Source organism: Danio rerio, chromosome 12 (genome assembly GCF_052040795.2).
Source record: "Danio rerio strain M-AB ecotype USA chromosome 12, GRCz13ab, whole genome shotgun sequence".
Lineage (NCBI taxonomy): Eukaryota > Metazoa > Chordata > Actinopteri > Cypriniformes > Danionidae > Danio > Danio rerio.
Genome location: NC_141032.1, coordinates 29981528 through 30007957, shown reverse-complemented (window position 1 = coordinate 30007957; position 26430 = coordinate 29981528). Strand labels below are relative to the sequence as shown.

Genomic DNA, 26430 nt, shown 5'->3' with positions numbered 1-26430 from the left:
TTTATGAGAATTTGAGAAATCTTCGTATGTACTACTGATGGTTAGGTTTAAGGTTTACAGATGAACTTTTTCCAAATATCAATTTTTTTATACAACACTGACATAAAATCCTTCCAAACTCACACGACACACATGCTTGCCCAAAGTTTAGCACTGCAATTTGACGTGCCTTCTGATTTTGCTCTGCCGAAAGGTGTTCAGAGGCAGTTTTACAATATGAAAGAACTTTGCATTCAGAAATTCAGCTTTAGAAATAAGACATCAGGCAAATAACTTATAACTGCTAATAAATGAGTTAATATCATAAATTGCCTCAGAGTGAAGCCTTGTTGGCCAGTTAATGGAACACTGTATAATAAATAGCCTATCATTTGACATGCAAAGGCACAAAACCTCTTTAAGACATTTATGCACATATGAGGTACTATTCATGCTTGCCAAATCTCATAAATGTTGATATTCTGCAGGATATATCATGCTATCTTTCACAAGGCACTAGCGGAAATTATCTCTTGCAAATTGGGGACATTGAAACGTGTTTTTTTTTTTAGGGAATGTTTGTGTTTGTTTATTTATTTATTTGTTTGTTTGACTATTTAATTGCTTTACAAAGAGGGCAATATAATAAAGGCAGAAATGTATACTATTATAGTGTGGAATGGGTTGTTTTCGAACCTTAGGTGGCGCCCGGCGGCGTTCACCGTAGCGCGTCCTACCTGAACAGGTGTAGGCTATGTCATCCAGATGACTTGCATTTTAGTTTGAAAGGATATGGATTGCAAACCATTTTCAGGCACCAACTCCTTGGACGCGTGGTCTGCTTCAGATAGAAAAACACAACCGGTGCCAAGGAAGGATAGGGCAAAGCTTCACCGTCGCTAGCGGACGTCTCCTCTGCCGCTCCTCCGGCTGCGCTCTCCCGCCTTTCACCTCCATCAGACTCGAGCTCACTGCGCACACCGCCACCGGACAGGTCATTAAGTGGTATAAAAGTCCTTGGAAGCGAGGAGCTTCCCTCTGCTTCGTTCAGCTGATTGTCCTCGGAGATAATTCCTCCATCTTCAGCCATCATTCACCCCCTTGAGGAGAGACAATGCATGCGTTACTGTACAACAGAAAAATAATTCTCATTTTACGCAATTGTAAGGTAAATAAAAGCTGGAAGCCATGCAAAAGATCAAGTTTATGTTATATCTCATACTTAATTTTGAATAAATTGATTTCTAAAAACACCTTATGCACGCATAAGGTGTTTAACATGTATTATTTAAAAGTGGGCGACGGTGAATTAATTTTTAACAATAGAAAAAATATATGGATAGATTATATACAGGACTGTACATTTTATAAGCTGGTATTTAGTGAAAAGTTGATCAAATTGATTTAAAAAAACAATAAAAATATAACATACAATATAACAACAACAATATATTAGTATGTTACTTTAATATTCTGTCATTAATAAACCAAAACAAAAAGAAAATCGACACATCATAATTAAACATTATATACATTTTAAATTAATACTTTCGACTTTAAAACTTGGCTAATATTATTACGACCCACATTATGAACATTCAAATGAGCGCCATTACGCTTTAACAATAAACCAGTCAAACATTATAAAATGTTAATTTCTTACCTGTAATTGCTTTTGACAATAAGCCCAGATCGAGCTCACTCATCGCATGATCATTTCTGTTGCGAAAGCAGTCCAAATGATGGTTCTGAATAGGATCTGATGGAGCTCGCAGGCTGAGTTTCCAGGTGGCACTTACAGCGCGAGCAGGTTTATGGGTATCTCAGTGACTTGGACATCATGTTAAGATTTCAACATTGTATTTCGATGACCAACAACCTGATAAAACCAAGGCAAGTCCTGTAAAAACTGCTTCCCAATCCCCAATTGCGCGCTCCGCTCCTGTTTCTCCGTGTGCGCGCACTTAAAAGTAGTAATGGATATGAATTTAGGATTTTTTCTTTTTCTGTGGATCACCGCAGTATCTAATTTTCACACGAATTAACAACGATTACACTCATAGATCCTTAGATAATAAGTAAAATCCTTCAGAGTCTTGTCTGAAGATGCAGGCAGAGCTTTTCTGTCTGCACATGAAAAGACAAAAAAACATTAAGCTCGTTCTAAAACGATGTGTAAAAGAGAGCTCCCTATGCTGAAGTCTTGTCCATTATTTTGAAAAGACTCAAGTCTCCAACGATTCTTCCAGTCGGCAAAACGGTCTATAGCACGAATCCGCTCATGCGAACCAATTCACAGCTGGATTCGGATTCAACTTCCAATACACGCCTCCAAAAGGCGCGTCGACCAACCAGAGCCGAGAATAACTCAGACTCTCTTTTGATTGCAGTAAAGAAATGTCAATCAGCACTGCACTAACATGCCTGGTGAAACAGCTGGAACCGTATTGTTTACACCAAACCAATAAAACTAGGAAGAGTTTGGGATTGGACCAAACACGCTATATGATTCGAGCATGTTTATTATATTAGGACGTCTTTTTTTTGTCGAGGAACACAAAGAAAACGACATTTATATGGGCGGAGAAGGACCAGTGCAGGGGATTTCAAACTTCGTGAAGAGAAGAACTTCCTCCTAAAATAAAGGTAGCTGCAAGTCTTCATGTACAGTATGAAAGCCGTTTATGCAGTGTGAGGGAAAAAGAGCTTTTTTTTGCAATGATGCTATGAAGCGAGCATTGTTTCCCAAAGATAAATACTGGAACATTAGCCTATTTGTTTAAAAGTGGTAAATCATTTAATTATTGTCTGTAAAATATTGACTTAGTTTACTTTTCCCGATATTTGACCATGGTTAAATATAAACCACAACTGAAGTATTTTCAGTTGGACAATGTCACAATTTCTGACAGGTCTTGGGAAAGCACAATTTATAAAACAGATTTAAAAAATATGTTGTAAAGTTGTAATTAATTGGGAGTTAATTAAAATTAAATAACATTTCCCAGTGTTGGGTTGGGGCTAAAAGGGCATCCGCTGCCTAAAACATGTTCTGGATAAGTTGGCGGTTCATTCCGCTGTGGCGACCCCTCATTATTAAAGAGACTAGGCCAAAAAGAAAGTGAATGAATTAAATAAAAAAATGAATAAAAATATGAATAATATTTCAATAAAAATTAATAACAATAATAAAGAATATAATCATTCTGCCAGGACATTATCTTCAGTTTTACAGACTTTCCAATCAAAAAAAGTTCTGTCCAAGTTTTAAAATACAGCACGTTTAAAATAAAATAATTATATTAAAGGAAAAATCTTTAATTTTGCCTTTTTTCTCCATTTCTTTTTTTTTTTTTTTTTTTTTGTAGATGGTATATGGCCAGAGGTTATTTGAGGCTATTAGATTAAAGCATACAGTCAAAGCACAAGTCAAAGTATAATTGAGCATATAATATATTATATATATAATATATTTAATTTTATTTCCAGTGTTGGGTTGCGGCTGGAAGGGCATCTGCTGCATAAAACATATGCTGGATAAGTTGGCAGTTAATTCCGCTGTGGCGACCCCTGATAAATAAAGGGACTAAGCCGAAAAGAAAATGAATAATTTAATATATATATATATATATATATATATATATATATATATATATATATATATATATATATATATATATATATATATATATATATATATATATATATATATATATATATACACAGTTGAAGTCAGAATTATTAGGCCCCCTTAATTATTAGCTCCCTGTTTATTTATTTCCCCAGTTTCTGTTTAATGGAGAGAAGATTTTTTCCAACACATTTCTAAACATAATAACTCATGTCTAATAACTGATTTCTTTTATTATTGCCATGATGACAGCAAATAGTATTTGACTAGATATTTTTGAAGACACTTTTATACAGCTTAAAGTGATATTTAAAGGCTTAACTAGGTCAATTAGGTTAACTAGGCAGGTTAGGGCAACTAGGCAAGTTATTGTATAACTATGGTTTGTTCTGCTCACTATTGATTAAAAGATATACCTAATAGGGGCTGATAAATTTGTCCTTAAAATGGTGTTTAAAAAATGAAAAACTGCTTTTATTCTAGCCAAAATAAAACAAATACGACTTTCTCCAGAAGAAAAAAATATTATCAGACATACTGTGAAAGTTTCCTTGCCCTGTTAAACACAATTTGGGAAATATGTTAAAATATTATTATATATATATATATATATATATATATATATATATATATATATATATATATATATATATATATATATATATATATATATATGCTAATATAGCAATCTAAGCTAGAATAGCAAAACATACAATTTACAGAATTAAAAAAATGGCCTTATTTTGTTTGCTCACAAAACATATTTTTCTCTTTAACCTACAATAAAATATATGTACGTTTATTTATTTTGCACTTAAAGACATTCATTATTAAGTCATTTATACTTGAAGATTACAAACATATCTAAACATTTGGAAACACTTTCACTTTTCAGAGATAATCAGCTTCTCGCTACTTCACAACTTGTGGCTGCACATTATGAAATACCTTGTAACACGGGGGTAGAATGTCTTTAATCATGTCTATAAAATATGATCAGCTATAAAATAGACCCACTTTCTGCACAGTGCTGCTCTACTTTACATTGAAACTTTAAAGTGCAATAACATGTAAGAGTGGGTAAAGCCCAAGTTTCCCTTCACTGCCACCTATGGTAAAAAAAAATAAAAATAAAAACATCAAGGAGCACACACTGGGGAAAAAGTTAATTGAGAAAATTCTATTGATGCAATACAGTTTTGCCATATAAAATATTATGGGTTTTAAACCATGGTTTAAAAGGACAAAGCAAACAATGTGTTCACAGAAAAATTACTTTAACAACAACAGTTACTTACAAAACATGTTAAAGATCTGCTGTATTAAAACATTTGCTTAAATAGTTTTTACCAACATGACTATTTATTATTTTATTCGATAGTATTTTTTAAATTATGAAACAAAAAATTGCGCATTGTGTTTAGAGCCAAAAATTTATTTGCATATACAAATATATATATATACACTTTTTAATGTTAAATATTGCAATGATTACATTCAAAACAATTTACTAAAAGAAAAGAAAGCTGACACTGACAATTATCCCGGCTTCTCCAATAGAGTAATAAATTAAATTACGTGATTAAACTCTTTTTTTTTTCTCTTTGATTTCACCATAATGATCAGTCACTAGATTATGCTGAAGACTTTTTATTACACTTCATCTTGCAAAGGTAATTATATTGATCTATGACTTACAGCGGTCAACGGTGAGAGTCCTGCATACATATTTGTAATGGAGTATGCCGCTAAGATGATAATATGTTCATGTTTGGTGTAGAATTTATAGCTGAGTAAAGCTTATGAGCACAGACAATGTCGTTTCTAAACCATTTGTCAATATATGCAGCCATTTTGGTCACAAACTACAGGTAAAAGCATGTAAAAAAATGTAAACATACAAAGATAAGTTAATATAAATAATTTTGAATATTTAATGAAAATTTTTAATTAAAAACATCAATTACAGAATAAGAAAAAAATCTGATACAATACAGAAAACAATAGAGACCTCAGTAGCAGACTTGATGCAATATGTAATTATTAATGCTGCATCACCATGGAGATTTCTCCATTGTGTATTTTTTATTTATTTATTTATTTTTTTGGCAATTACGATGCACTCGATATGAAGTTTTGATTTTATTTAGTTTTGTTTGTGGATACAAGTGAAAGAAGTGCTGAGAGCCCTCAAAGCATTTTCTTTCATCTTTTGCTTTGAGTTTCCTCCAGACTTCATTAGTAGATGATCTTGGCAGTCTGTGATTCCCTCTGGAGGAACAGGAACTTTGCTAAAGTTCCACCCTGAGCCACTGGGGGTGAGAGAGATTTATCATAGACTCTGAGATTTGAGGGCAGCATCTGACGTTCTTACACTGAAAAAAGTGTTGCATGCAGAACTGTTGCAAACAATTTGTTTGTGTTGAATTTAAACAAACAAATTAAGTTTAGTAATGTTCAACTTAATTTGTTTGTTTAAATTCAACCCAAATAAATTGTTTACAACCTCTTAATGTAAAGAAATTGAGTAAATCCAAGGAATCATCTTTGAATAATTTTTTTCAGTGTAATAGGAAGAACACTTTTAATAATCTGCAAAACTCTTTCTACTACAAAGAACTTTGTGTAACTGAAACTGTTTGAGGTGAAAGGTTCTTTATAAAATGCTGAATTAAATATTGTATTGATTATCAGTGTAGAAAAAAAAATGTTTACAAGAGCACAGTTGAAGTTGAAATTAAACATTTTTAAAAGCTAATAAAATGTTTCCTTTGCCTGAAAAGTTATGCCTCCCATTAGGGCTGACCAATATACAGTATCATTTGAGCATCAATATTGGAATATGATCATTTGCAGTAGTCAGATCACAAGGTCTGCAATGTTGAGTCTGAATTAAAGTTTATTATTTGCATGCACAGTTGAAGTCAGAATTATTAGCCCCACTGAATTATTAGTCCCTGTTTATTTTTTCCCAATTTCTGTTTGGCGTAGAGAACTTTTTTAAACACATTTCTAAACATATTTGATAACTCATTTCTATTAACTGATATATTTTATCTTTAACAGTAAATAATAATTTACTAGATATTTTTCAATACACTTCTATACAGCTTAAAGTGACATTAAAGGTTTAACTAAGTAGGTTAAGTAGGCAGGTTAGGATAAATAGGAAAGTTATTGTTTAACAATGGTTTGTTCTGTAGACTATTAATATAAATATATATATATAGCTTAAAGGGGCTATTAATTTAGATCTTAAAATGTTTTTAAAAAAATTTAAACTGCTTTTATTTTAGCCGAAAAAAAACAAATAAGACTTTCTGCAGAAGGAAAAAAATATTATCAAACATACCATGAAAATGTCCTTGCTCTGTTAAACATAATTTGGTGAAATATTATTATATTATATTATTATATTCATTATATTTATACAATGAAGACTATGCAGTATTATTTCACACTTGATTATTTCTGGATACTGTTAGAATCCTCAGACTGTTTATTTTATTTGTATATTTTTCTTTATTGTTTTTATCTATGCTTGTAGATGATGTATTATGTTTTATGCAGATGCCCTATAGAATTATATAATCAATAGCATATATATATATATATATATATGCTAATATAGCAATCTAAGCTAGAATAGCAAAACATACAATTTACAGAATTAAAAAAATGGCCTTATTTTGTTTGCCTAATTTTTCATAAACAGAGATATTCAAGTCGTCTGGTAAAATTGTATTCATATTGCAAAGATATAAGCAGAATAAAAATAAATAATCACAATGTTACATTTTTCCAATATTGTGCAGCCCTACCTCCCATTCCCACAACACACAGAATAATTATTTTTAAATGGAAGCTCATTTTTTAAAAAAAAATGACTGTGTAATCTACAGACAATGACAACAAAGTCTTTATTAAGACTAGTCATACAGGTAATGGTCAAAAACAGGAACAAACAAAAGCATAAAGATAATCCAAAATAAGTGATAAAAACCAAACAAACAAACAGGCAAAAGGTCAGGCTAGGCGGCAGAGAATTAAATTCAAAATGGTAAAACAAAGCAAGAATCGAAACACGGCACGACAAACAAGGAGAAACACTTTGTAAGCTTTTGTAAGCTTTTTCACGGCGTAAAACAAGACTCAGCAATGGGTGTGGAAATGAGAGGTGTCTCAGTAATAGTCTAGTTAATGATTCACTGAGGAGCTTCAGCTGTGTGTCTGTGTGTGATCATCAGTGATCCAGAACAGATGTGTGTGTGAACAGGTAAAATGGGATTTGTAGTTCTTTTGGTGGCAGATTTGTTGTTCTCCAGCAATCTGGTATGGTCTAGATCACTGGTGATTGTGACAGTCAGAATATATTTTTGTTTGAAGTTGTTTTCTATGCGTCTCAGATATTTGACTTGCATCTTTAAAGGAGAAAATCTATTAACCACTGCTCTGATACATGCCATTTATACTTTTTATATCTTTATTTATAGTTACTCAACCTAAATTTTAGGTAAAGTTTAGAATTAACGTATATTTGCATGCATTTCTTTAAATCTCACTCAGAGAAATAATCTGTAAAATAAAGCATCGTAATTAAAAAATAAAACAAAAACTTAACATTACCTCAACAATAAAAGTTGCCAAAGCTGGGATCATATTCCCAAATGCAATCTAAAAGCCTAAAAAATGGAAAACAAATATGAAACAAGCTATGGATACATAAATAAAACTGTCAGTTAACTGATTTTTTTAAAAAGTGTAGTAAAAGTCAAATATACCCTGAATATAGCCTCAAATACAGCCAAAGCACATCCAACTTACAGTATGGCCATTGCTGTACCCTATAGCTTGTCAATTGATTAATGTCTCCTTGTCAAAAATGTCAAATTCGTCTCATCATTTTTCTCAATTTGAGATTTAGATGGGGAGTCTAGTAACCCTAATGAGAAACACAGAGTCCTTTGTGACAACGAGAGCTGAGGAAGGAGCAGAGGAAACTGGGTTATCATAACCTTAGACCTCTGTCTTCCCTTTCTCCTCACTGCTTCACTGGAACTGAGCTTGTCTTTGTATAAGGGCTCAGCTGGGCTTCATAAATAAGGGCACAGGGGTCAAAACCTGCCTCCATCTGACAGCCTTACACCTGTGTTGACAGAACAGGGTAAATTAGAGCTGGCTTTCATCAAAGAAGAAGGAGGCTATTCGTTCTCATTGGTTAACCAGCATGCACTAAATTTTGTACACAGTAGATTATGATTTATTTCAGATGAAATCATTCATTCATTCATTTTCTTTTCGACCTAGTCCCTTTATTAATCTGGGGTCGCAAAAGTGGAATGAACCGCCAAACTTATCCATCATATGTTTTACGCAGTGGATAACTTTTTAGCTGCAACCCATCATTGGGAAACACCCATAAACTCTCATTCACACACATACACTACGGACAATTTTAGTTTACCCAGTTCACATCTACCGCATGTCTTTGGACTTGTGGGGGAAACTAGAGCACCCGGAGGAAACTCACGCGATTGCGAGAAGAACATGCAAACTCCACACAGAAAAGCCAACTGACCCAGCCGAGGCTCGAACCAGCGACCTTCTTGCTGTGATGTGACAGCACTACCTACTGTAACACCGCATCACCCCTCACATGAAATCACTTGTCATTAAAGTATAACTCTGATCAAGTTGATCTAAATGAAATATTGATTTGAGTTGAAATCATTTAACTTGTAGCCAATATTAAAGTTTCTGCAAAATTACATTACACATCACAAGAAAAGAAGCTCCAATATTACAGTATTAACAACATTTATTCACTTGTTTTATTCCTATGTTTTTTTCTATGCATGCAGCCAGATCAGTCTCAAAATGAATACATTTCCGAAATAAAATTGTATATGCTCACAGCACAGTTCACATTTACAAAATACAATTAGTAAAATTCAAAACACAATTTTTAATTGCACAAATTCAATGTGTAAATTCAAAATGCAATTTATGAATTCACAAGCAAAAAGCATTCATATTTCCCCAAATGCTCACACATACCTAAATGTGTTTATAACATTTACACAAATATGTATAAATCAAGCTCTTTTCATTTTCATCATGCATTTAAGAATGATGTTATGCATTTATAACACATTGAATCTGCATTTGAAAATTGTCACTTCCATGGAATGCTTTGAAATTGTGTACAGTAATTTTGAGACATTCCTGGTGGGATTAGATTCATATTATTTTTTGATGATATTCTGATTATGAGAATATCATAATATTTATTTATAAAGCATAAATAGTCCTCACTTTAGATGAGGTCACAAAACTAGGTGTTTTCTAGAAGTTGAGCATTTATTAACATATTAGTTAACTATTAGTATATGCCTGAATAATAAGATATATAAATGTTGATTTTAATAGTTTATTAATCATTAACTAACTCATTCTGAATGATCATAAAAACCCTTAACTACTCTTAAATACAAATGGTTTGTAAATAATGCAATACTTCATTTAGTAATGAAAAATAAATCATTAACAGAGCATGAAAATAGAATTAAAGCACATTTAAAATATGTTTGTAAGTCAAGAATAGAGCATTTGTAGCTGCAGTTATAAACTGCTTACTAATGCTTATTAATGTAGAGTTAATGCTTAACAAATAATGAATTCACTAGATGCTAATGCTTAGTAAATGATTTACAGTGTGTAGTTGTTATAAAGTGTTACCAATATTATTTATAAAGTCATTTATACAATACACACACACACACACAAAGTTATATAGACACACAGCCCATGTATGACAAATGAAAATTTAATAAAGTATTGAAATGGTCTCAAGACAGGGGCATGAAATAGAATCAATAAAAGTAATTTGAGTAATAAATTGATTTATATAATAGAGTGCAATTTAAACAAAAGCATAGACTGGTGTGTGTTTGATTTTCTAGGAAATACATATAGAAATGATTGATCTTAAACACATTGTAAGTTAAATGCTACTAGAAATGCTTTTGGAACAGATATATATGGACAGTGTTTTTGCAGTTGAGCTTAACCTCAGTCACCATTGCGTGACTCCTTGAGGCCGATCGCAAGGCTGCCTTTATGTAAATCACTGTATGATTTATCAAAGTAGAGCGATAGAAATCACCAGGCAGGAATGTAAATTGGAAGCAGATCAGAGAGTCAGGGCAGACTGAGCAGATGTTATAGGTACAATATAATCTACATCACTCACACACACTCTTCAGCTCTTAGATACATATGTATGATTTGGTGTTATTGCACATAACACAAAGACTAAAGCTTGATCCGGAACATCCCACCCAGTGCTTTTGAGGCATTGTATTGGCTTGCAGGGAACGTTTGGGAATATTTATAGTGGCATAAAATGATTGAGCTTTTGGATAAACCTATAAAGCAAAGGCGATGCGTGGCAGGCAAGTTTGTGTTACAATTATTTCCATTCCTTGCGCACTTTAATGTGGCCAAAAGCATTGCACAAGATATTCAAAGTTCTAAACAAAGGCATGTTATGCCATTTTTTCCTGTAGTTATTTGAGGTTGATGTTGAAACATCTGAGTATTGCTTAAAAGTAATTCAATTATTTTTAGGTACTGTATACAATGGTGGGAGTAACGAATTACAACTACTCACGTTACTGTAATTAAGTACTTTTTTGGTGTAATTGTACTTTCATGAGTAGAATTTTAAGCCTGTAATTTTACTTGTACTTGAGTACAAATTAAGCTGAGTAATCTACTTCGTTACTTTGATAATCACAATTCGTTACAGAGTACTGTCAATAAATTAATATTTCAGCCACGCACTGGCAAGCATTTCGGTAGCCAATAAAAAAAGCTGATCTTAACGGACCAATGAAAAGCCTGGTACATTATTTGAACCGAAAAACAAGTTCAGGCTACTGCAGATTTACGTGACCGTCATCATACAGTCACAAAGTTATCAATTGACATATGGAGATTTAAGACAGAAGAAATGAGGAAGAAATAGCAGAGGATGAATGCATGGCCACACCCGGAGGAGCTGTTCACCTACAGGTACATAGGGAAGAAAGAGGACAGATGTGCTGATGTGAATAGCTATGTTATCATCTAAAATGCTTATTAAATATATGCCCAAAACTGGAATATCGCATAAAAGACTGCAAATAAAGCAGCGTTTCTGTCCATCAAGTCAAAGAGAACAAAATTGCCACCTTCTGATTAACTGGCGACAAATATCAAAAGTAAAAACAGAGTTTGCATCGGTAGGAGCAGCTGCGTGAATAAATTATCTTCATTTAATAAGTGACTTGCGCATCAGAAGTCAATCCTGCACGCAGTGAACGCGCGCTGGCGTTTAAAGGCGCGAGACACGGAGTACAGAAACTCTTGACAATTCTGGAGGTCATTATTAATATAATATAATACTGAAATGGTTGAGGCGGTTTAGAATGACCAAAACAACACTTTAGATGTTTTACAATGTGCTTAGCCTGCTGGTTTGTCCATTCACACACATTTTCAAAATATATGCGCATTATAGCGTTTCCATCTACCGTTTTATGTGCATATCCAAAAAGCGCAAAAATAAGTGGATGAAACCTGCCATCCGGCTTACACAGGGTTTCCGTGGGGTCTTAAAATGTCTAAAATATAAACATCTAAATTTTAGCCCTTAAAAAGTCTTAAATTCGCTGTTCTAGATCTGAAATATCTTTGCACATGTCTTACTTTTCCGATGTACATGTAACGCTACTTCTAATGCTCATTTAAATTATTTTTTGTTGTTGCTTGGTTTCGTGGTGGTGTAGTTCTTTATTTCACTAGTCCTATTGTAATTTGCAGTATTAAAACTACAAATAAGCCCAGCATGCAATAGCTCAGTGCGTGCGGCGAATGTGACGTCATCGCTGTGTTTGCGGAGGTTCACTTTGGATGCGCGCGACATGATTTCGGGTGAACAGTTCGCGCGGCGCCGTGCTTGATTTGAGTTGAATTTGAATCACTTTGAAGAGATTTTGTTTGTAACAGTACAGCTGTACAGACATCTTAACTATCCGACCATGCGTGGACAAAGAGATAACCAGATGACCGATAATTCTTGGCTAGAAATTGCAGCAGCCATGGAAAGGAAGTGTTTTGTTAAAGTTTGGAAAAACCTGGCGGATAAGTTTGTTACAACAAAAAAGAGGCCATGGCAAAAGTGGAGACCCAGGTGGTTTTAAGATTACAGAATATGTTTTTCCACCATTTATAGGTTTTACACTGATGGATCATTTTGAAGTTAAAGCAATGTAACAAAAATTAAGTAACAAATTAAGTATTTGATAACTGGAAAATAATATATGAACCCATCAGCTTACAGTATACTGAAGCCCAATTTCTAGGCTTTATTGGTGATGATGGACAGGATTGTTGGACCATTATTGCCTTTTCAGCTCATTAGTAGAGGACAGAAACTAGCCAGACAATAATGTGTCAATTGTTGAGTGGGCAAAAAAAAATTTTTTTTTTTGCTATTATTCTTGCCAGAATAAAAAAAAAATAATTGTAGAGTAACCCATGTTCTGTTGTCATTGATATTTAACTTTAACAGGTAGAACTGTCCGTGATATAAACAAAAGTGAGTGATGCATCAAACGTTGATTTAAAAAATCTTGAAAAGTTATAAAACTTTATAATCATTCATTAATTTTCTTTTTGGCTTAGTTCCTTTATTAATCTGGGGTCGCCACAGCGGAATGAACTGCCAATTTATCCCGCATATGTTTTACACAGCGGATGCCCTTCCAGCTGCAACCCGTTCTCATTTACAACAACAGACAATTTAGCTTACCTAATTCACCTAAAATGCATGTGTTTGGACTGTGGGGAAAACCGGAGCATCTTGAGCAAACCCATGCAAACACGGGGAGAACATGCAAACTCCACACAGAAATGCCAACTGACCCTGCCAAGGCTTGAACCAGCGACCTTTTTGCCTTGAGTCGAGAGCGCTACCCACTGCCCCACCCCGTCACCCAACTTTGTAATCATAATAAATTATAAAAATAATGAAAAATAATTATTTTTAAAATCTTGAACAATATTAAAGATATGACGTAGTCTTAAAAAGGCTTAAATTTGACATTATGATATCTGCAGAAACCTTTTTTTTTTTTTTTACAAGACTTCAGTCTATAATCTGAAAAAAAAAACATTATGGTAAGAAGACATAACTTAATTTGTGTGATATTTAATTTATTAATAATATGTTTAGGCACTAGGCAGTGTTGTTTTGTGGTTTCTGACGGTTCAGTTCGCGAATGAGGTAATTAACAAAGTTTCTCCATAATTTGCAAGTGTTTATTTTTTATATATTAAATCATCTATTGATCGTACAGATAAAAGAGGCATCATTTGAAATGATAAAAAGTCGTGCATTTGTGCATATTTCTGTTATCTTTATACTCAAAATAGCAAAACATTGTTTTTGTAAAATAATCATGGTGCGCAGTGGGTATCGCTATCGCCTCAAAGCAAACAGTTTGTTGGTTGAAGCCCTGTCTGAGTCAGTTGGTGTTTCTGTGTGGAGTTTGCATGTTCTCCCCATGTTGGCATGGGTTTCCTCTATAGGTGCTCTATAATTATAATCTATAATTAATGCTGTTTACACAGTTTAAAAAGTGTTTATAGTATCTTTAGATGTGTTATGTAAAATGTGTTTTACTGCCTGGATCTTGTCTGACTCCGGATTTATGGATAATTCCACCAATACCGCCAAGCTAAAAAAGTAATTTGTAATTTTGTAATTTGAGTAGTTTTTACGAAGAGTAATTTGTACTTTTACTTGAGTACTTTTTAACACCAGTACTTTTACTTGTAATTGAGTACAATTTCAGCAATGTAACAGTACTTGTAATTGAGTACAATTTTTTTGTACTCTTACCACCACTGACTGTATATAGGATCAATGTGAATGCTGTGTATATGAAAGCGTACAGAGGCCAAAAAAAAGACAAAGGATTAATGTTATTTTGTAGTCAAGCCCATCATGTGAAGAAAAGACACACCAGCTGGTGCATTCATGGGGGATCTCTATAGGAGAAGATGATTATTTCCGCAAAACAAGACATTTAAAAATAGAAAGATGTTCCAGATTTTAAAAATAGACAAGCCTGTCGCTTACTAAATTTAATGCAGGAGCTAAAATTACTTCCGTTGACAAATTATAGACTTGTGTCAAGTTAAACAAACAATCTTTGTCATCTCAGAGATATACCATGGATATAGTCTTTTTTTGAGTTGCAGACAACTCTCTGAAAGATTCGGCATGGTAATGAATATGTATTCAGCAATGCTATTGTTTGGTCTTTGCAGAATAGATCTGTGACGCTGCTGTTTTGGTGGTTGGTGCAAAGCAAGACTTTCATCTTTCTGTATATTCATAGTTACTGTATCCTGTCAGAAATTATAACACTGCTGTTTTAAATGTAACACATAAAAACTCCTATCAAATCAGGAAGTTAATTCAGAGAATATGGCTAAACCAGATGATTAAGAGACAGCAGGAATAAAATGGACTGTGTGTGCTTTGCTTACTTTGAAAAGTTGTTGTACAACTTTTACATTTGTGAAAGTAACTCTGGGTTAAATGTAACATGGAGTTTTAAGGTATTTGCTCAGGGTTAACCATGATATGCTTCCGTGGTTTTCACCACAGTGTAAGCAGATGTCTTCCTGCCAATTATTGAACATTTTCACAGAAATTTGGAAGATAAACTTAGTAGAAACCATTTTTGTAGAATAAAAGCATTTTTAATTATACTCTATATTTTTTTATTTAAAAAAAAAACCTGTGAAAGTATGAACGTAAAATCTTATATTGTTGTGATCGCTGTCTTGTAGGCTAAAAGATGAAACCATTTTGAAAGATGTAAGAAACACACAGGGACGGCTAGCCAGTTTTGAGGAAAACATGACACAGCGGGGTTAGTTGTCACAGGGTGTTACGATTAAACCATTCACTGCTGGACACCAATTAAACCAACAAAATATTTGTTTTGAATTTTGAGTGTAATGTTGAGAAATTTTTTAATAAAAATGTTTTTTTAAATAAAAAATATTGTTTTAATAAAAAACACTAATGTAATAATGTAAATAAATGCATTGTATAATAATGGATAAATGGATAATAATGCAAATAGATTCAAATGTTTTAATCCAATAAACAAATAAATAAACATACTGTGCTATGTAGAATAAAAAAGAAATTGAGCCAATTACTGAGGAAATTTAAAGTAAACTGAATTTAAATTAATTGTGTGAAAATTGCCTTTATGTGTTACAACTAACCCACTGTCTGTTACAACTTGTCCCACAGGTGGGGCAAATAGCAAGATTTTTTACTCCTGGCGCTTTTGAGCATTTTGCGCGTTTCGCGCGAATCATTCGAGTTCAAAAATCTGAACTTCAGCGGACATTCGCGCCGCGTTAACCAATCAGGAGCTTGCTCTTGTGGGGCCGTGATTGTGACGTATAGCCTGTTGTCGGTGTTCCGGGAGAAAATCCTCCTGTTCATCAAACTGGGCTCGGCTCAGTCAGAAGCACCGTTGAAAGCCTCCGTCATCCGGGTTCAGTTTCTGGAGGAGTTTATGAGCTCACAGAGCTGGATGCACCTCTGAAAGGATGTAGTGGACTCAGACCCGACCCTGAACGTATCGATGCTGTTTTTCAGTCTTCATAAAGCACATAAACACAGTTATTTTCTCAATAAAATTCATGTTAGCCCTTTAGCTATGAAGCTAGAGTCACCAGGCAGACAGAAGCCCTGCCCATCACGCGAATCCGCATCTGTTCTGAAGTGAATTTGACGCGCGAATGAATCGGTTTTGACGCGCGAATGAAGCGGGGTTTGACGCGCGAATGAAACGAGTAACCTCAAATGTTCACGCAGCTATTTACCCGCGAATAGCATGATTTATCCGCGCGATCCGCGTCTGGTGTGAACACAGTATAATGTAACATTAACTGCTTCAGTCCAACATCTACATTATCAGGATGATGAAGATAAAACCAGGGTGGACATTTCAGCATGACAATGATCCAAAACACAGCCAATGAAACTCTCAAATGGTTTCAATCAAGCTGCTAGAATGGCCTAGCCAATCACCTGACTTAAATCCAATAGAAAATATAAAGTAAAGATCAGATTTAATAAACGAGACTCACAGAACAGAACCAGAAACATTTTTAAACTAATTTTATAAGTCTAAACCTGTATCCAAATCAAGCCCTGCATTTTTTTACCACAACTGTTATCTTGGAGCTTAACACATTCATCTTAAACATGCAGACTACCATATCTACACATAAAAAATACATTAAACCCCCAACCCTGTTATCAACCCCTCAGAAAAAGATGGTAAATGAGTGTAAGGAAGGACAATTTAGGGCAACAGCTTGATCTATGACTCTCTCTCTGTCTTATCACTGAAGGTATATATTCTCCCATTGCATGTAAGCTGGCATGAAGGCAGTGGTTCGGTCAGAGGAGATACGGAGAGAGGAAGTGTTGCCCAAAGAAGTGATTTTCTCCTGGAGATCCAGCGTTCGATTAGCCCAGTCATTTCAACCGTATCTTCAGATCTTCTCTCAAGGACAAGCCAACACTCCGGGGAGCCCAACTGTACTTGCATTTCTGTCTCACGTCGAAAGAGCCTGAGTGAGTCATAATATTTGCCAACGACGATAAGCGAGCCCAGATAAAATTCTTACAAATAATTTCCTCCATATTTGTACAAAGGGCACAGGCTGGTTTTAATTGCAGTGATATAATGTCCAAGCGAGCACATCAGGAAAGAATGCAGGCCACTTGTGCAGTGATTTCGCCAAGGTATAATGAGTTCATTAAAATTGCTTCTAGAAGTGATTTGGAAGTAATTCTGTGTTTTGCAATGAGCAGGATATTCTGCACAGAAGCGGTCAAAATTATGAGATTCCATTTACAACACATTTTGATGAATAAGTAAATACATAGGCCTACATAAATGCAATTCTCGCAATTGTGACTTCATTGTTCATTATTTTGGACTTTATAGTATTGGTGTGATATACCATTCAGAAGCTTGAGGTTATTGTTATTATTAAGATAATCAAAAGTTAGCTTTAGCTATTGAACTCCCTGATCATCAAACAATCCTGACATTCTTTTTTTAATGTTTTTACAAAAATATCAGACATCATAACTGTTGTAAAAATTGATAATGAAAAATTTGCACTTTAAAATTATTTCAGAAAGTTTAAATCACACTAAAACTTTAACAACTTTAAAGTGAGCTTACCACAGGCATAAATTGCATCTAAAAAAAAATCTAAATAGAAAACAGTAATTTTTAATTACTTTTTTTTGTGTGTTAAAAATGTGCAACTTAAAATAAAATACTTTTTCAGTATTATTGCAACTCAAAATTCACTTTATTTGAAAAAATATTATTATTGTAATTATTTTTTTTACAATTTTTATTTGTTTAATTTTAGTTTTTTAATAAATATGTTTTAATTGAATATATTTTTCAGTAATTCAAAATATATACAGTTAAAGTCAAAATTATTAACTCCCCTGTGATTTTATTTTCTTTTTAAAACATTTTACAAATGTTGTTTTACAGAGTAGTAAAAAAAAAAAAATCACAGTATTTCAAATAATTTTTTTTCTTCTGGAGAAAGTCTTATTTGTTTTATTTTGCCAAGTAAACTGTAAATTGTATCATGAAAAAATATCTAGTAAAATATTATGTAATGTCATCATGGCAAACATAAAAGAAATCAGGGTCACACTTTACAATAAGGTTCATTAGTTAATGTTAATTAATGCATTTACTAACATGAACAAACACTGAACAATACATTTACTGCTGTATTTGTTCATGTTAGTCAACGTTAGTTAATGAAAATACAGTTGTTCATTGTTAGTTCATGTTAATTCATGGTGCATTAACTAATGTCAACAAGCATGGACTTGGATGTTAACAATGCATTAGTAAATGTTCAATTATGATTAATAAATGCTGTACATGTGTTGTTCATGATTAGTTCATGTTAGTAAATGCATTAACTAATGAACCTTGTTGTAAAGTGTTACCAAAATCAGTTATTGTAAATGAGTTAATAAATCTATTACGTTTAGAAATGTGTTGGAAAAAATCAGGAGGGCTAATAACTCTAACTTCTAAGTTTTACCTAATCTAAGAAAAACAGGTTTCATTATTAAATAAAAGGGTTTGTAAACTTAAAGTTGCAGTATGTAAGTTTGACACCCAGTGGTTGAACTAGGTAATGCACTCCTGGATCAAAACAAATGCAAGCGGAGGTTGCCAGATTGAAAACAGAAGTGATTGATTTAAACTGTGATCTAAAAAAAAGCAACGACACCCGATAGAAGGAATATTCTCCATATTAAACTGAGTTTTGTCCTAACCAACACCTCGACTTGATATATTAAAAAAAGCTTTTATTTCTGACGGGTAAACAACAGAAAACTGACAATGATCTAAACCTCAAGTGCTTTATTCAGTGTTAAATGCTAACAATGTGAGTTTGAATGCCATTTTACATGACATTTATTGCCATATACTGAAAACAGCAGCAGACAGTTCACCTCAGATCTTGAAAATAAAATAAACCGTTTGAAATTGAACTTTAGAACTAAACACAAATAAGTGATTCAGCATGTACATTTAATAATGTTAAAAATATGTCTTAATTAGATTATAAACCTTACCGTTTTGTGAGTGAACGCATATTCTGTGCTTCTGAATGGCTGTATTTACATTTCTGTCGTATCATTTCAAATCTCGTCAGGTGAGACAAAAACTTGCATACAGCACCTTTACCAATCAACGTATTTGAACAATTACACATTTAGTATTTAATTTAATAATTAACAGTTAAATCATTTTAAAATAGTTTTAAAAACTTTTAATTTAGTCACTGATCAATGTTTTCCATCTAAAACTTGACAGGTAGGCATTTATAAAAACCTGTTTAAAAATGTCATTCGTTGACACCAGCTGTGCAGAAAATGTCCACTTGAACCCTCGTCTTGACGTGTGCAGTCACCCATCCTTGACCAGTCCAGCAGCTCCACCACATGCGCTGAACCTCTGTGACTGTGAGGGTACAGATGGCACTGGCCGTCAATGGTGGCGCATCAATATTCTCTCCCAGTTTTGATTAACTCCTCGATCCCCCATCTACATCAGTTCAGAAATGTCAACAAATGTCAAGGAAATGTCAAGGGCTAGTTTTGCCAGGCCACACTTCTGGTCGAGTCTCTCTTCATTCTCAGTTTTTCAGTGTCCTGGGACATCTGAAAACCCTAAGGATGACAGTATCCGATTTAGCTCATCTTAAGTATCACAATGTGAATGCAAATAGAACGCCAGCCTACACTTTCAGAAATAAAAGTAGTAAAGCTGTCAATGGAGCAGAGCACTTTTTCTTTATTTTTAACTAGGTCTACTAAAATATATTACAAGTCAAAAGTTTTGGATCATGAAGGTTTTTTATGCTTTTGAATAGAGTATTTTCAGCTCACCAGGACTGCATTTCTTTGAACAGAAATATTCATTTGTTTTCCTTCGGCTTAGTCCCTTATTTATCATGGGTCACTTCAGCATAATGAATCACCAACTTTTATATGTTTTACGCAGCGGATGCTTTTCCAGCTGCAACCCATTACTGCAAAACACCCATACACTCTTACATACACACACACTTGTACATAATTTTGTTATACCAAATTCACCTATAGTGCATGAGAGGTAAACCCAGAGGAAGGAAACACACATGAACATGGGGAGAACATGCAAACTCCACACAGAAATGCCTTCTTGTTGTGAGGCCATAGTGCTAACCACTGAGGCACTGTGCCACCAGAAATATATATATATATATATATATATATATATATATATATATATATACTTTTATTAAAATGATACATATTTTTCCTCTTAATACATTTGAATGTAATCATGTGAATAGGCATGAGATGATAACTAGTTTCAATGTTTGAAAAACCTTTTTTTTTTTTTTTTACATGTTTTATTATGGATTACATTTATGTTTACATTTTTTATGGGTAGTTTTTTAGGGCAACAGTATACTGTGTTCAATCAGGAAAAAAGTCATTGATTTTAGAGCAGTAATCACAATACCGTGATACCATGAAACTGATACTTTTTTCCAAGGTTATCATATCGTCAGAATCTTATACTGGCCCATGCTTACACGTGAAGCTGAATTGTGAGCATGACATACTCCAGCTTCTATTGTGTCATGAATTATTAGCCCCCCTCCCAGCATATTTTTTCCACCAACTTCTGTTTAATGGAAAGATTTTTTTCTACACATTTCTAATCATAATGGTTTTAATAACTAATTTCTAATAACTGATTTCTATTTGCCATAATGACAGAACAATATTTTAGTATTCAGCTTAAGGTGACATTTAAGGCTTAAATAGGTTAATTAAGCAATTTAGGGAAATTAAGCAAATCATCGTATAACGATGGTTTGTTTTGTATATATATATATATATATATATATATATATATATATTGCTTAAGGGGGATAATAATACTGACCTTAAAATGGCTTTAAAAAAGTTAAAAACTGCTTTTATTCTAGCTGAAATAATGCAAATAAGACTTTCTCCACTTTCTCCAGAGAAAAATATATTATAAGAAATACTGTGAAAAAATGTTTGCTCTGTTAAACATTATTTGGGAAATATTTTAAAAAGAAAAGAAAAAAAATCACAGGAGGCTTATTAATTTTGACTTTAACTGTAGGTGGTGTATGATGGTTTTAATTTAAGTATTTAAACACCTATTTGCATTTTTGTTATTCTTCCAAAGCGTGCATGTCTGCTCCATTAATAAACAGTGTAAAAAGTGACACACCTGTGACTATGAGTAAAACACCTACCTTTCCTCTTCGCTGTGAAGGCAAGTGAAGTAAGGCATGTGAATAAAACAAAATAAACAAGAACAAAAATGTGTACCTGCCCTGGTGATATCTAGAGTCTGAAAAGCTACTTAAGAAAATGCTAATTATCATAATTTACATAAGAGTTTTTAACACAAGCTAAAACTCACATGACCTCATTTGAAATAAGCTGATGTAAGCGAGGAACAATCACCCCAAGTAAAAACGAGCAAGAGAGTTTGCTAAACATGACATGTATGTGAGTAGGAAAACAGGCCGAGTTCCACATGTGCCTGGTGGTCATTTGTATCATTAGGGCAGAATATGTAATATAAGCGCGGCAGTGACGTTGCTTACGAAAAGCACGATTGATTTTCCTGCCGTCTCTGTCTGCCGCAGGTAACTAGGCTAACATGATGAACTAGTCTCTCCATTTTCCCCACTAGCTCCCATTGCTCTAGTTAGCATGAACCCCATGCAAGAACATTCTGGTCAAACCCTATAAATCTTACAAGTGTGAGAGGAAGAGAGATGCTGGCTGGATCTGCAGCTGATTTAATGTGGAGGTTTAGTTAGAGAAGTTCATTCTCTGTAGGCTACATAAAGTTTAGTTACTTTTTCATGCTACTATATTGTTGCACAATATTGGAAAAATCTGACATTGACATGTTTTAGATTTCTGCGATATACATTGCGATATGAATACAGCTTCATTTGAAAAGAATTCATTTTAGATTGATTTGGGGTGATTGTGTAGAGGAGTGAATATCAAATAACATATAGCAAATAACTTACAAGCATAGATGCATACAATATAGCAAACATAAAGTGAATACTGAAGAATCTAACATTATTCAGGTACAGATATTAATCAACATTACATAATATTCATTGTATATTGTGTAACCTTTATTAAAGTTACAAACATTATAATTACTAGCAGCCAGATGTATTAAACTTAAATTTTCAGAGTCACATGCCTTAAAGAGACAGTTTACCCTAAAATGAAAATTTACTCACTATTTATTCATCCTTTAATTGTTTCAAATGTTTATGAATTATTAGAAGTGTATTAATAATATAGATAATTATAATAATTAGATGTATTAGAATAATTAGAATAATTAGATGTGTTCAGCATAAAAAAGAAACTGAAAAAATTTGAAACAAGTGAAGGATGAAATGAAAATAGTGAGTAAAGTAAATTTTTTGGTTGAATAATCTCTTTAAAACGGCATGCAGAGTATAAACTTGTACTCCATTATAATTGAACTGTGCACTGATTGTAATCAACTATAATCCTAACTCAACATTGCATATCTTGCGATGTGACTATTGCGGATGTACACCTTGTGATATCGATGCTGAAAAGATATATTGTGCGGCCCTATTGTATTTATACAATAATCAGCACATATATGAATCTAAACATTAACTGCAACAGAAATGGATAAACAAAGAGTCTACTACTAAATGCTTTCTAAATTATGATTATTATGCGTTTTTAACTTTTTCAGTAAATTATTATTTATATGCAGCAACAAGTAGGCACACAGACAATTCCATAAAATTTAATCCAAAGATTGTCATGTTGAAATCAGTAAGACCTTTTTGTTACAAAATAGAACATTAAAAAAAATGTAAATAAATGCTGTTATTTTATACACTGTAAAATTGTATGTAACAAAAAGTCATGAAAACATACGTTTTTTTATGTTACTTTAACTTATTTTTAAAACGTCAGTAAGTTAATATTACAATTTTTTGTAAGTTTGACTAATTTGACATGACTAGAACATTTTTTTTATAGTGTACTATTATTTATTCATCCATTTTCAACTGCTTTTCCGGGGCCGGGTCACGAGGGCAGCCGTCTTAGGAGAGAACCCAATATTACTCTCTCCCCAGACACTTCCTCCAGCTCCTCCGAGGGGATCCCGAGGCATTCCCATGCCAGCCGAGAAACATAGTCCCTCCAGCGTGTCCTGGGTCTTCCCCGAGGCCTCCCCCCAGTGACATGCCTGGAACATCTCCCTAGGTAGGCGTCCAGGAGGCATCCAAAACGGATGCCCGAGCCACTTCAGCTGACTTCTCTCGATGTGGAGAAGCAGCTGCTCTACTCCGAGCTCCTCCAGGTGACAGAGCTCCTCACCCCGTCATAAGGGTGCACCCTGCCACCCCACAGAGGAAAATAATTTTGGCTGCTTGTATCCGCGATCTTGACCTTTCGGTCATGACCCGAAGCTCATAACTATAGGTAAGAGTAGGAACGTAGATTGACTAGTAAATCGAGAGCTTTGACTAAAAAAATTCTGTCCATAAAAATTATGAACAAAATTGGTGACAAAGGGCAGCCCTGCCGGAGTTCAACATGCACTGGAAACAAGTCTGACTTAATGTCGGCAATGTAAACCAAACTCCTACTCTGTTCATACAGGGGCGAAACAGCCCTTAACAGAGCACCTCTACTCCCGGAGCGCCCTCCACAGAATTCCACGAGGGACACAGTCGAATGCCTTCTCCAAATCTACAAAACACATGTGGACTGGTTGGGCATACTCCCATGAACCCTCAAGCACCCTGGTGAGGGTATAGAGCTGGTCCAGTGTACCACGGCCTGGACTAAAACCGCATTGCTCCTTTTGGATCCTCGGTTCAACCATCATGCTATGTACAATGTACTATTATTATTATTTATTTATTTTTCTTTTTAATGACAAAATACCTTTTTTTCACATCAATACCGCCTAATGACAAAGCAAAACAGAATCGTCACAACACAAAAGAGCAACTGAATTATCACATCGAGCACATTTGTATTCAGACCGTTAACTCAATATTTAGCTGAAGCACTTTTGGCAGCAACTACAGCCTTGAATTACTGGGTATGATAGGACAAGCTTTGCACACTCGGATTTTGGGATTTTCTGCCATTTTTTGTCTCTGAAGATCCTTTCAAGCTCTGTCAGGTTGGATGTGGACCAATGGTGAAGCACCATTTCAGGTCTTTCTGGAGATTTTACATTGGTGTGAGCCCTGGCTGAGCCTCTTGAGAGGGCTCTTCACACTGCGCTTAACCCATGGATATTGTTGTTGTCAAACTTGTGCTTAACCCTGGCTATCATAGCATTTTAACCAAGATTCCTCAAATCCTGTACTTGAACACAATTTTTGCACTGCTAACCCCGCACTGTGATGCCAAATGTGCCTTGTGTAAAGATGGAGGGTCAAAATGGCGAGATTTTTACCAAGCAACAGACAATTTCGTGCCTCATATTTACATGCTTTAGATCACAGTCACAAAGCATTGAGGTTTGTAGGCTATATAACATTTGTTTTAATGTTTTAAAGCAAAGATGTGAAAATGTGGGAGAAAACATGGCAGTTGGAGTGAAGATATTGTTTCATTATTATCTTTACATCAGAAAAGTACAGTCGCAATATTTAGGCTATTTTTCTTGTGGTCATCTCCACAAGAGATGGTGGCTCTTCACCACCGATTGCTCAGTTTGACTGGACAGCAGCTTTAGTAAATCCTGGTTGTCCAAAATCTTGTCATATTTTTTAAATTTTAATGACCACCTCAAGATCTATGGTTCAACACAATTTCTGATCTCCGCAGCAGTACTTTGCTCTGATATGCATTTTCAGCTGTTACAAATAGACAAATGGAGGTGGATCTTTTTATCTTTTATTGTGAAAAACAATGATGGCCTAACCTAACCTCAACCTAACCCTTTTAAACAGAACTTTATTAGTCTAAATACAATGAGGGAAGGGCGAAGCAGTGGCGGAGTAGGTAGTGCTGTCGCCTCACAGCAAGAAGGTCGCTGGTTCGAACCTCGGCTCAGTTGGCGTTTCTGTGTGGAGTTTGCATGTTCTCCCTGCCTTTGCATGGGTTTCCTCAGGGTGCCCCGGTTTCCCCCACAGTCCAAAAACCTGCGGTACAGGTGAATTGGGTAAGCTAAATTGTCCATAGTGTATGAATGTGTGTGTGGATGTTTCCCAGAGATGGGTTGCGGCTGGAAGGGCATCCGCTGCGTAAAAACTTGCTGTATAAGTTGGCGGTTCATTCCGCTGTGGCGACCCCGGATTTATAAAGGGACTAAGCCGACAAGAAAATGAATTAATGAATGAACAGTGAGGGAAAAAAAAATATTCAACACGTCACTTTTTTTCTAGGAAAAAATCCTAATGGACCTGTTGACATATAATTAAACCAAATTTTGGTAAAAACCCAAGCAATACAAACATAAAAATATTACAAAAAAAATATATAAAATAAATAAAAATTGGAAAAAAAATGTTATGTGTTATAACAATGGAATGACACAAAGAGAAACTACTAAACTACTGAAATGTATTTAATACTTGCACTGTATTTGGTACACCAATACTTAGTGATTGCAGCTTAAAGATGCCCCTTATATAGAGAATGAAGTAACAAGCATTTCTTAAATGAGATTTTATTCACAGACTTCAACAGAGTGTAAAAGTTTTGATGGTTCTTTAGGTTTTTCTATCAAATCTAATCTTTAATTAATATTTTCTATTGGACTTAAGTTAGGTGACTTTTCAATGGCTAGGCCAATCTACAGCTTGATTTTCTTTTTCTGAAACCTTTTGAAAGTTTCATTGGCTGTGTTTTGGATCACTGTCTTGCTGTAATGTCCACCCTGGTTTCATCTTCATCATCCTGATAATGTAGATGTTGGACTGAAGCAGCTAATATTAATTTACATTGATAAAGGACAGAGGGTTACTGAATAACTACTAAGGATTTCAGCTGCTGTCTGGGCATTCGCTGCCTTTCTACACCTCCCTTTCTT

At 34.2% G+C, this 26430-nt stretch overlaps 1 protein-coding gene and 1 long non-coding RNA gene across 9 annotated transcripts in view; one reads left to right on the top strand and one right to left on the bottom strand.

The window, feature by feature from the left end:
- cacna1g (calcium voltage-gated channel subunit alpha1 G) overlaps positions 1 to 2256 on the bottom strand; it is a 362705-nt gene extending 360449 nt beyond the window's left edge. For all 3 annotated transcript variants that reach the window (XR_015504196.1, XR_015504197.1, XM_087276432.1), the window contains exons 1-2: positions 1643 to 2256; positions 774 to 1079 (exon numbers count right to left, since the gene is read on the bottom strand). Coding sequence is in view for 1 of the 3 variants with exons in the window: in XM_087276432.1 (XP_087132558.1) it covers positions 774 to 1072 (299 nt within the window). In the remaining 2 variants the exon portion in view is untranslated. The remainder of the gene's footprint in view (positions 1 to 773; positions 1080 to 1642) is intronic.
- A 109-nt stretch (positions 2257 to 2365) lies between these two features.
- Positions 2366 to 26430, top strand: part of LOC137496821 (uncharacterized) — a 38371-nt gene continuing 14306 nt past the window's right edge. For 3 of the 6 annotated variants that reach the window (XR_015504224.1, XR_015504221.1, XR_015504225.1), the window contains exons 1-2: positions 2366 to 2625; positions 17108 to 17333. This is a non-coding gene — a long non-coding RNA (uncharacterized LOC137496821). The remainder of the gene's footprint in view (positions 2626 to 17107; positions 17334 to 26430) is intronic. The other 3 variants (XR_015504227.1, XR_015504223.1, XR_015504226.1) reach the window with 1 other exon arrangement.